The 12,820-nt window shown below is 32.8% G+C and overlaps 1 protein-coding gene across 1 annotated transcript; it reads left to right on the plus strand.

Moving 5' to 3' along the window:
- Positions 1-429: 429 nt before the first annotated feature.
- LOC148607847 (uncharacterized) lies at positions 430-12,183 on the plus strand. The gene is made up of 8 exons (XM_088547266.1): positions 430-546; positions 1,792-1,868; positions 2,580-2,596; positions 4,497-4,596; positions 5,017-6,963; positions 7,626-7,694; positions 8,277-8,490; positions 10,643-12,183. Exons 6-8 carry the CDS (start codon positions 7,674-7,676, stop codon positions 10,837-10,839), a joined length of 432 nt encoding a protein of 143 aa, XP_088403392.1. The 5' UTR covers positions 430-546; positions 1,792-1,868; positions 2,580-2,596; positions 4,497-4,596; positions 5,017-6,963; positions 7,626-7,673; the 3' UTR covers positions 10,840-12,183.
- The last annotated feature ends 637 nt before the right edge of the window (positions 12,184-12,820 follow it).

The following is a 12,820-nucleotide window of genomic DNA, read 5'->3' on the forward strand; positions in this document are numbered from 1 at the left end:
TTCAACTGATTTTTTAACTTAAGTAGTAAAACTTTAAGCATATTGCAATAGCAGTATAACTACGCGACAAACAGAAAAGTAATACAGGCATCTTTGTTCTAGTAAATTCAATTACTGCACATTCTGTTGAAGTGTATATTTATGTTTTTTTGCACTACAATATCCTTTTGGTTAGCTTTGGATTCATTTAATCTTATGAAACGTTGCATGAGAACAGAGATATATTCTAGCAAATTAGGAAAATTAAGGAAGCTTAATTTCTCAATTCGAAATCATTTGACCTGATAGAGTAATTCAGATACTAATATATGAATAACAAACAATATTTATCATGTGTACATGCTTTTACTTGTCACTTGTCATATATTCACCGTGATAAAAAAAAAACAGCAAAATCAAGAAACGTTATCAGTGAGCGCATAAGAACGAGACAACTTGAAAGCATGATCTCGGTTTTATCTTTCAAGTCATTACAAATAGCCACTTATAATCGTACATTGTGGTAAAGTATGGTTTTGAGGATGAGACACAATAATTTGCTTATCAGTGAGTACAAAAAATATAAATCTTATGTTAACACTGTTTGAAGAATGAATCAAGGGAACCAAGATTCTAGAGGTAATCAAAAAAAAATATAATCCAGGTACAAAAACCAGACATTGATAACAGACATACACAACAAAGAATATTAAGTAACTAAAATAATACATACAAAGTAACAAAAGTAAATGAGCAACTCGGACTCCTCTAAAAACTAAAATCGGTAGGGTAAGCGTCCTCTGCTTAGTCCGGGGTAGTCAGTTTTCATTCCGCATATGGATACACCGTAACAATTCACGAGTTCATGATGACGACCATAAAAAATCTTCTTTAGTGATGACTTCAATCTTGTAGCAACATAACCCTGTTCCAGAAGCCTACTTGTAAGAAGTCTAGCGCGATACAAAAAGTCTGCGTGGTTACGGCAAGCTCTGGCATAATGTATGATATGATCACTCCATAAGAAAGTGCTGAAGGGATGTTGTCACAGATGAAAGGAAAGTTGACGACAATTCTTTATGAAAAGTTTGCAATACCCCATATAACTTAAATCTACTTCTGCGAAAAAAAGCCATGATGTCTTACAAGTCTTGTATTTTTTATTAATAAGTGTATATGCATAAGTTTTTGTACTGCATATCCGGTACTGCTTAGTAATATTTTGAGTTATTTTGTATCACATGACATCTTAATGTAAATCGCTGACCAGTATACCTACATGAAAAGTATATGTGAATCTCATAGTTACAATATTGTAATAGGTATTGAATAAATTGGTTGAACTGACTCGTCCTGAGTTTAATAGCATTGTAAAGATATTCTAAAATTCTCATCTAAAACAAAAAAAGATGAACTTATTTCACCGGAATGGGTAACTGTTATATTTCTATCAAAACTACAAAAGATAAAAGATTGCATACTTTCTCAATGTAAGCGCGGATAATGTTGCGAATGTACAACAATCTACACATTGTAAATTAATATAATTCATAACATTTGTATTGCCGAACCATGCATGCTCAAAGAACTCGTTTTCTTCCTATCGAGTTTGTTCAGTTACAACATTTTGCAAATAGATCTTTAGGTTACTGGTATGTCGCCGATTACAAGGTATTGTAGAAATATCACGTCCTTATGTATATGACAGCTTTAATCTTTTAAATGTTTCCTTTTTTTGCATGAAAATAATAATTCATTTTTGGTGAACGATTTATTTTAATATCTCAATCTCTAAAGTACTTTCATTTCAAGGACGAATTTGCCTTAGCTGTGAGTCTGTTGGTCATCCGTTTCTATGTGACCATTCGGCAGAATGTTACAATGGATCTGTAAGTTGTCAAATTATAGTTAATGATTTATTATTTTGAGGTTAAGCGTCACCATACCTTATGTACCAAGTGAATAATAAGAAACAAATGAGATATTTTCCATACGTATTGTGCGAATCGATAAATTCTTTTTTACATCCTATTTACATTTAAACGAAAAACTTTAGCATGAAAAATTCCTTATAAAGGGGTAACAAGACTCATCATGCACAGAAAAATGCATCACGTAATAGGATCATTCTAATTATGAGTAAAAAGGTACTTAGTTCCCCATGGGTTGTAAGTAATATCATGTCATGCGCTAAAATTCATATAAAATTAGATAGACATGCCTACGGCTTTGAAGTACATGTCAGGTGAACAACAAATTACAAACAATTATTAGTAATGTATACCAAACATTTGAATTATTTTAGCACTAAAAGACGATTCACATAGATAAACATAGATAAACCATCAAAAATTATAAAGTACCAATATGTCTCATATAGGCAAACAATACCAAGTGATCAAATCAGAAGGACGAACAGAACCCAAAGATAAGACCAAAACGTGCGTGAAAAAAAAAAGAAACACAAATGATCTACAAACGCAATGCAGACAACAAAATAAAATACAGAGACATATCACACTCAATATAAGGGAAAGCAAGACAGCATAAACAAATGCACACATGCCAAAGTCAAACGTGTATGTTTTATTTAATTTCAGATTTGCGGAATCGAAAAGCAAGTAAATTCAGGAGATATAACATAAAAACTAGGATACATTGATAAAACCATATGTTTTTGAAAATCTAGAATAAATAAAACATTTTGAACTATGTATTTGAAATCAAAGGATAAAATTGTTCGTATACACTCCTTGAAACGTTCACGTTTCCCAATTTAGCGTTCGTGCATCGTGTATTGTGCGTTTACTCATCGTTTTGCGTTCGTTTAAACGCGCGATAAACGCACGATAGAAGCGTTCGTTTAAACGCACGATAAAAGCGTTCGGTTAAACGCACGCTGGGAGCGTCATTAATCGTTAATATTATAATTTTACATCGCTCGTCTATCGTGCATTTAAACGCACGCTAGGAGCGTTCATTTATCATGCCTTTGCTGAGCGTTTAGCGTGCGTTTAGGTATCGTGCTCGTGGGAAACCTAAACGTCGCAAGGAGTGTAAAATAATAAAACAAACATCACGAAGAGTGAATGACTTTTTTTAACACAACTGCCTCCACAATAAGAAGAATTTTTTTAAAAGTAGCACTCCAGCAAAGAATCATGCAAAATGTGATTCTTGAGTAAAAAAGTAATCAAGGGAACAAAGACTATAGCGGTAATCAAAAGAATGTAATCCAGGGACAAAGACCAGACATGGAAAACAGCCATACACAACAAAGAACATAAAGTAACTAAAATCATACATACAAAGTAACAGCAGTAAATGAGCAACTCGGACTCCACTGAAAACTGGGAGCATGGACCAGGTGCACCGGTAGGGTAAACGTTACCTGCTTTTCTTGAAACATCCGCCGAGTTGTCCGGGGTAGACAAACGAGGAAAGGAAAACTATTACCCGTTGAGTAAATCAGTTTTCATGGTGCTGATGGATACACCATAATGATCCACGAGTTCATGATGACAACCATAAAACTTCTGTAGTGATGACTTCAATCTTGTAGCAACATAACCCTGTTCTAGAAGCCTATTTGTTAGAGTTCTAGCGCGATACAAAAAGTCTGCGTAGTTTCGGCAAGCTTTGGCATAACGTATGAGTTGTGATATGAACACTCCATACGCAGGAGCCGAAGGGATGTTGCCACAGATGAAAGGAAATTTGACAATTCTGAATGAAAAGTCATCACGTTTGTCGTAAAGTTTGGTCAATAGTTTTTCCTTACCATCGATTTCTAAGTGTAGGACAAGATATGAGGCTGACTTCACAGTGTCTGTAGTATCCTTTATCTCAAGTTCTTTTGGGTAGATGCGATGTATCAAATCCCCAAAATTAGGATTGTTTAAAGATAATATGTCCTCTATATAGCGGAAACTGAGATTGAAGGATCTAGCCAAACGATATTCTTCAAAAAGCCTACCTATTTTTATTTTTGATATTTTGTTTGAATTGCCATAGTTAACAGAAATAAACATTCAGTTTTTCATATAACCCGTCTTCTTAGGAGATAAAAATTATATAGAATGCACTGTAGATTTCAAAATTAAGGGCGATAACTCAGTAAATGAACTCAAATACAACAGAATCTATTAGATTTAATGTCGATTATTTCCAATAGCAGGCAGTTTGGAATGAATAATTACACATTTCATAGTAAAGACCCATAAAACAACTTAATTACAAAAAATGAAAATATGTAGCCTTTTGCTAGGGTGTCTCACATTTTCCAAACGTTGCATAAAGACAGCTACTTAATTGAAATTTCAGAGATACTCTTAAAAAGATTCAGGAGAGATCCTTTGTTCTCAAGTCATGAATAGGGGAAAAAACAACCATTCTAGATGCGTGATAAGGAAAAAGAAGAGTGTACCAATTCCATGTATTACTATTTAAAAACTTATTTCTTGCAAGACTAGATCATCCATCAACATACATTTATACATATTTATTTCTTTAAAAAGAAATGTCATTCTAAAAGGACTTCTTTCGGAAAAGATTTAGAAATATGCAGATACTGTTGCTCTTCCAACGGTTGTAATGTGGATGGATGTGGTGGCGACTGTAAGTGTTTACAAATGCTTTTCATATATAATTTCTTTATAAACTTTTATAAAGAATATGTAAAAATACAATACGATCCACTTCGGTAAATATATACACATTTTGGGATTACTCACATTAAAAAAGTCAATAAAAACAGCAACGAAGGACTGTTTGATCGTTGTTCAATATGTCTTGATTCTGATATATGTAGATTGCGATTTGGCTGCGGCACTTACATGTGTATATTACAATATATAGTTGTGTTAATGTTTCCTTTGTTATATTGTACCATTTAACTATACATTTCACTTTTCCAACGACCTTTTTTTCTTCAAATGAATTAAACTAAGTGATTTATTCTAAATAAAACCTTGAAATAATTACATGAAACGACCAAAAAAAATTAAGTTCACCCGTTTTAATGAAAAGCATTACCAGTTTCAGGAATACAACGAGGCCCAATATGTTACAAGTGTGAAGGAAAAGCAAAGTCATGTTATACCACTACAGTCTGTGAATCAGATGAATTAAGCTGTTTTAATCGAGAATTTACGTAACAATAATATATTGCCTTATAGAATACCTTAACTATTTGTCCATAATATTGTATTATAGTTTGTTTCATACGGGTATGATGTCCGCTTTACAATCCAAGAAAGCATTATTTTGTCGTTCATGACTCTCTCACATGATAAATCGCGGATATAATTAACTCACGGAATTGCGTATACATGTATATGCTACAATTGGAGCATATCATTCAAAGCATGTCAATTGCAAAGGATCAAATGAATTGTTCATGTTTGTAAAGAAGTTCATACGAACGGGAAAGGGGACATTTATCTCAATCAACACTTAAATATCAGATATAAATTTATTGTACCTATTAACGGTAACCACCAGTTTAAAGTTTGAATAATGTCTTGTTTTTTCTATTCCTATTATTGAACACAATTAAAAGAACCTGACTAATCAAATGTTTTAGTTCATGACAGATAATTATAAAAAAAACAGTATTTGTGCATGTAATCTAAAAAGAAGACCTCCGAGGGATAATGATAAAACTAACTATTCATTAGAAAATGTTTTTTTTTTTATAACAAAAGTCTTTTAAAACAAAAAGAATGTACATTGGTACAGCATTCACGTTTAGTGTTCACTGTGTGGTGTTTGTCAGTAAAAGATTTTAGATTTGATACAAAACACACTATGATTTTAGCATCTAATCGTGACCTTGAACCCAAAATTAACATGACAAGAGTTATCAAGGGAAGCAAAATTCTAGCGGAAATTCAAAGAATGTAATCCAAAATGCTGTTTGAAATGGCATCCAGATTGTATACTCAATGATATGTTTTTCTGCGTTCGTTGTAATGCATCTTAACCAGAAACATTAAGTAAAACATGTATGGAGGGTAATCTGTTATATTAGTGTATATATGCAGAGACATTGAGAGGTGTCATTCAGATTCTGAGACCTGAAGTGAAGATGGTCTTGGATGCAAAATTAGAGGAATATTATAATAAATGTTGGGCAGGATAACTTCCATGTTTGTAATCATCTTCTCAACTCAAATTAGTAATGTACAGAATGGTCAAGTTATTTTTTTTTTATTGTACTTCATCTTAATCAATGGCCAACCATTGGTTTTAAATAGATATGTTGTTATGAAACATATGCATCAGGACATTCGATGAAGTTGTTATTCTCAGTTGTATGATGATGTATGGTTTGAAGATAAAACATCAAAAATTATAAACATTGACATAAAAAAAAACCAGGAAAATCCAGAAAACGTGCCATTGTGGGGTGTCATTCTCTTTTTTAATTTGTAAAGATACTCATGAAAAATATAGTAACGTGAAGGTCAATTGATAATGTAAGTATTTTATGATGGCATTGCCGGTCAGTGTACTTTAAACCCGCCGCTTTTTTTTGCGCCTGTCCCAAGTCAAGACTTTCTGGCCCCTCGTTTCGTTCTCACCTTTAGTTTATTTATATAGTATTTGAGTATGTAGAGCAACTCTTTCGCTTTGCCTGTTTATAATGATGGTTTGGGCCAGCAGCAGCCTATCCTGTAGTGTGAGAAATTCCTCGTCGTTCATTGCAGACCAATAGGTAGCCTTGGGCTGATATTTTCATCCCGGTGTTTTTGTTTTCTCGTTTACATGTTCACCAAACCTATTCCCGTTATAAGGACAGTTATAGCGCCAGCTAATCCGACAACTATAACAGAACCTGCTCTTCAAAAGAAAGGAAGGGTTTGCAGAGATCGGAGATACTTAGAATTGCGACAATTATCTAGATATGATATATTTTTAAAATTATTTCATGGATTATTGTCTTTCTAATACAAACGATCAGATTATAAGTTATTTCCTCAGGTAGATCCAAAAGAAGATAATTTTATAATAGTTACCTTCTTATATATACACAGAACTAGTTTATAAAGATGTGGACCGAAAATGTCAATCTATACTTAATAATATTCACTGATATAAATGTATGTCTTTGTACCACTAAAATACTACATTGCACTAATTACCTAAAACAGCATTAACTTCCTTTTTACAACAATACAAAATGTTTATCGCAATTATCGGCAACCAGCGAAAAGTCTAAATTTTTCAATATCTTAAATTAAATGAACATTTAATGATTAATGACGATGAAGTCTCTAGCAGATTCAACTGAAAAAAGTTTCCGAAGAAATGCTGGCCCTATGTGCATTGAAATCCCCATGTCATTATATGTCAAATATTAAGCAATGGTTGTATCTGTTTTGGGCAATCAAAGCTTTTGTATAGAACAGGTAGTTAGAAAAAAAACGATCTTAGGATACTAGTACGATACAAAAAAATAAGTTTAAGCAAGCCCTGGCATAACGTAGAGTTGTGATATGAAAACTCTATACGTAGGTGCTTACGGGATGTTGCTATAGACAAAAGGAAAGTTGACACGGGTTTGATCGATACGTTACAAACAAACTTAGCTCACCTATACACTTTAATTTGTAACTGATTCAATTCCTTTAACGTAATTTTAGATATGCTTGGCACAAGAATTTTACCGATGGAATATCAAGCTTTACAAAATGGCCTGTGAAAATCTTCATGTAAGTAACAATTTTCGGCTAATGATGTGATAGCCTTACATTCACAATGTGAACACTCCATTATCAACCATTTTGTTTTTGAAAAAAAAAACCCAAAAAGTAACATATGTATGTGTGAAAAATTATTGTGTTGATATGAGGAAGGGAATGGCTTTAAGTGCGGCCGAAGTCCAAAACAAAAGTATCAGGTTCGCTTTTCTACAAATCAGACTTCATGCCATTTATTTTTTTCCCGGTTTGTTCAGGAATTTTCCATCAGTAATAAGTAGAAGACCGGAAAGGAAGTTTCAAACGTTCATAAAATTACCAGAAGAATTGTTTCGCGGGTTCGGCGTAGTTTGCAGGGTTTTATCAAGATCCTTTCAACCGGTAGTAGCCTTTTAGAAAAAAAATAACTGACGTCTTTTAAACGTTTTGTGTTGTTTGCATTTTTTGATGTAGTCTTTTGCCTTGATGAAAGCTTCTCAAGTGTCTAAATGATGAATTTGTAGACGAATATCTACACGTTTAAAAGCGGGCTTTGCTCATTTATAATGTTCTGAATTGGTCATATTTCAAATGTGTTTGGTTTATTATTTTTAGGTATGCAATGCTCATGTTAGTTCTAATCAAAGTTTTGGAAGACGACGTAAACGATCATCGCTAAATTCTACATGTTGCATAACAAATTTCTGCAAAACATTTAACCACTGGCCAGAAAAATACTTAACTAAACCAACAGAATTTATTTCAACTGAGCAATTTATGGGATATTCAACAAGTACACCAACTATGCAAACAACAACTAATAAGCAAGGTAAATATATTGACTAGCTAAGATTTGTACAACAATTTGTGGTCTCTAAAATTGATTCACTTATTCTTTAAAACAAACTTGTACCCAGTAATATTTATGCAATTGCTTGGCTATTTTAGAAGCTGTTCTCTAACGAAACGTTTATTGAAAATTGTGCAATTTTAAGAAAGTTATTTATTCGTCAAACAAATCTATCAATCAATTCTATACCTTAAACTGTCAACAAAATTACTTGTAAAATTTATGAACGCTTTAAAGGCCATCTTTAAGTTTTACCATGTCACAAAACAATTATGAATGCAAGAACCAAAACAGGTGCAACAAACTCAAACCAAATGATCAACTCAGGTTTCATAAAATCCGATCATGGACCAAGTAAACTGTAAGGGTAAATGTCCTGTCCCCTAGAACCATATACTGAGTTGTTTATGTCTATGCCAATATAAAAAAAAAAGAAACACAGGGTATAACATAAGGGTAGAGATAAATTGATAGCAAATGTTTATGACTGGCACGTTAGAATATGAATATGAGAAGAAAAGCAGGTCATATGTGTAGACTTCAAACACAATTAATCTGGCTCTGTATTCCGATTGGCATATTGAAAGAAAATCTGAAATGTTTCATCTTTTGTTGTTAAATTAATTCATTTTTGAACTCTTCTAAAAACACGTCAATTCTTTCAGTATTTGTTATCGAAAAAACATAGTTAAGGTCAAAGAGTAAACAAGAGAACCAAGGTTAAAGCGGTAATCAAAAGAATGTAATCCAGGGACAAAGACAAGACATGGTAAACAGACATACACAACAATGAACATAAAATAACTAATATCATACATACAAAGTAGCAAAAGCAAATGAGCAACTCGGATTTCACTAAAAACTGGGAGCATGGACCAGATGCACCGGTAGGGTAAGCCTCCTATGTTTTTCTAGAAACAACCGTCGAATTGCTCATAAAAAGCCATGTCTGGGGTAGACGAAAGAGGAAAGGAAAACTATGACACATTGAACAAATCAGTTTTCCTTGGGCAGATGGATACACCGTAACGATCCACGAGTTCATGATGATAACCATAAAACTTTTGTAGTGATGACTTCAATCTTGTAGCAACATAACCCTGCTCCAGAAGCCTACTTGTTAGAATTCTAGCGCGATACAAAAAGTCTGCATAGTCTCGGCAAGCTCTGACATAGCGTATGAATTGTGATCCATTCGCAGGTGCTGAAGGGATGTTGCCACAGATGAAGGGAAACTTGACGATTTTGAATGAAAAGTCATCACGTTTTTCGTAAAGTTTGGTCAATAGTTTTCCTTTACCATCGATTTCTAAGTGTATGTCAAGATATGAGGCAGACTTCACAGTATCTCTAGTATCCTTTATCTCATGGTCTTTTGGGTAGATGCGATGTATCAAATTCCCTAAATTAGGATTGTTTAAAGATAATACGTCATCTACATAGCGGAAACTGAGATTAAATGATCTAGCTAAACGATATTCTTTTTGCGGATCGGATCAGCTATAAACTCAGCCTTATAAGAGTAAAGGGATAGGTCAGCAAGTAGAGGAGCACAATTTGTTCCCATTGGAATGCCGACCGTTTGTTGAAAAATGCATTCACCACACTGGACAAATATGTTGTCAATTAAAAATTCCAGCATTTGTAAACATCTTTTTCTGTATATTTGGAAGATCATTTAGAAGTATTTCTTACAAAGTATGAGGAATCAAATTTCTGCCTTTATTACGAATTGTGCCTTATTTTGGTAACAATGCCACTGCATTTACTGTATTTATTCAAATGCAGGTAAGTACAACAAATTTAATGAACATTCAAAATAACTACCACAGAATGACTTTACTGACGATTCGAGATTACCAATAAATACAAAGGCGTAGCCAATTTCTATCGGTATATGTTTTATTCCACTAACCGAATTAATGTCGTTACCAGTTTAAAAAATAAATATTTTCGATGAAATATCTGAATGTGTTTATAAAGAATAGGTAAAGCGTTCTTTTCAACCAATGTTATCAACCAATGTTAGCATTTTTAACCAGAAATGTATGAGATTAATATACCTATCTTTTACTTTTAATACGAAAAACAGAAAGGTAAAACATTGAAATATAATTATTTTTTGTTGTAGATTATGACAATTCACGCTTACAATATGTAGTAACGTTTATTTATCTATATGGACACGTATCCCCTAAGCTTTATATATACGGCGAAGAAAACGGTATAGCTATTATTTCATCCATTTACAAAAATACGACAATTCAACTATCCACCGTTTATTCAGGAACACGTCTTCTTATCATGGCATTGCAAATAACTATGTAATTGTGATAACTGATGTCCCGATTACTTTGTACGGGTTTGGTGATTCCGAAGGATATCTGGCAATCCCACAAGAAAAACTTGGAACTTTTTATATCGTGCCTAGTTACGAAACCGAGTCGAAAGAAGGTGAAGACAGAAGTGAAATTGGAATTGTTCCAGTTCATGATGATACTACCGTAGCGATCAGTTTTAAATTTGCAAACAATACACATATTGTGTACAATTCGAAAGCTTACTATGATGGTTATTTGCTTACAGTACGGTTGTCCGTTTTTGAAACATTCCATATTTCTCATACACATGACTTATCAGGATCTTTGATATCGGCTTCAAAACCGATCGGTGTTATATCTGGGAATAAATGCAACAGAATACTTCATTACTATTACAATCTTTTGATCGAAATGGTTTTCCCTATTGACCAACTCGACGGTCAGTACATTATACCACCAATTTCTAAACGAATCCAGAGCGCTATTAGAGTATTCAGCAATGTACAAGTACAAGTCAATAAAATAAGTCGAAAGAATACAAGAACGTTTTTCATTGACAGAAAATTTACCGAATTCAAAAGTAGTGACATAGTTATTGTAAATTCTTCAAGCAATATTATGGTGCAAATGTATCCAATGGAAATGTATGACCATGATTCGTACATGATGACAATATATGGAATTCATCAATACAAAGCAGTCTATCATTTTGTTGTTCCTGATGGTTTTACAAGCTATTTAAGTGTAACGTTTCAAGGGAAACCAATGAATTTAGATCTGTTGGATGGATTTAAGCTTGACAGTAAATGCGTAACTCCAATTGAAAATAATTCTTTACTGGTTGAGAACGTTACTTTCAATTCAGCATGTTTTTCGTAAGAAATGTTTTCCACACAATGCAACATAAAACTGGAATACGATTCGGTTTGTGGATTTATGGCGAACGACATCATGGAGCATACGGTTTCCCAGCCGACGTTGCATTTAAATAGTTATTTTTTTGCAAATATCATCATATTGATGCAACAATCAGATAATGGGTTAAGTTTTAAATACTAATTTGGCATTTATTTTGTATCTACGATGATGCAGTTTCTAGAGCGTTATGTTAAAGATATTTAATTTTCTTCAAAAAAGAATCTGAATGTTAATGAGCAATTCAAACTTCACAAAAACAGAGCGAAGATTAGGTAACTGTACAGCTGTAAGGGTAGCTGTCATCTGCTTTTTCTAATATAAACAACCAGTAATTCAATAGAGAAAATTAATTTATAAATAAACATTTAAGGATTTTTACATTAAGTTAAAGAAATAAACTTTTCTTATTTTAACTTGCAATTGAAAAAAAACCCAAGACTTATTTTGATTTATCATATTTTGTTTAACAAAAATAATCATTAAATCCATCATTAATTCAATAAGGAAATCATAAAAAACAAAAAGAAAACAAAACAAAAAAAAAAAAAAAAAAGGACAAAAATCAAAACAAAACAAAACAAAAAAAAAAGTAAAATGTCAAGCTTGTAAATTCTGATATGTAAACACCCAATTTCTACGAAAACAACAAGCTTTTGATATTTCCCCACGGCCGATGAAGATAATCTTTGCACAAAACTAGGCTTTGACAAAGACTGAAATAAAATAACTAGTTGAGTATCGTCGAAGGTCTGTTGGTATATCAAATTACATATAGACTGCATTCGGTGAAATAGGATAATTGTATAGTCCAAGAAACGATCTACGTATACCGGAAATAACTTGCCGAAAACATATTTACTATTGATGGTATGATCAGGACAGCAAATAAGAACATATAAAAAGGCAGAATCTATTATTGCCTAATATTTTTGTCTTTATATTAAACAGTTGAAAGTATAGGCATGATCTACATTTCCTCAAAATAAAAAAGACCGGGTTGAAAATTTGATCCTAACCACCATAAACATCAAATTGTTGCCCCCTTATTTATAAAGTTATATGCCACAATT

This window comes from Perna viridis, chromosome 9 (genome assembly GCF_037379345.1).
Source record: "Perna viridis isolate PV_CMFRI_1.1 ecotype Kerala chromosome 9, ASM3737934v1, whole genome shotgun sequence".
In the NCBI taxonomy this organism is placed as follows: domain Eukaryota; kingdom Metazoa; phylum Mollusca; class Bivalvia; order Mytilida; family Mytilidae; genus Perna; species Perna viridis.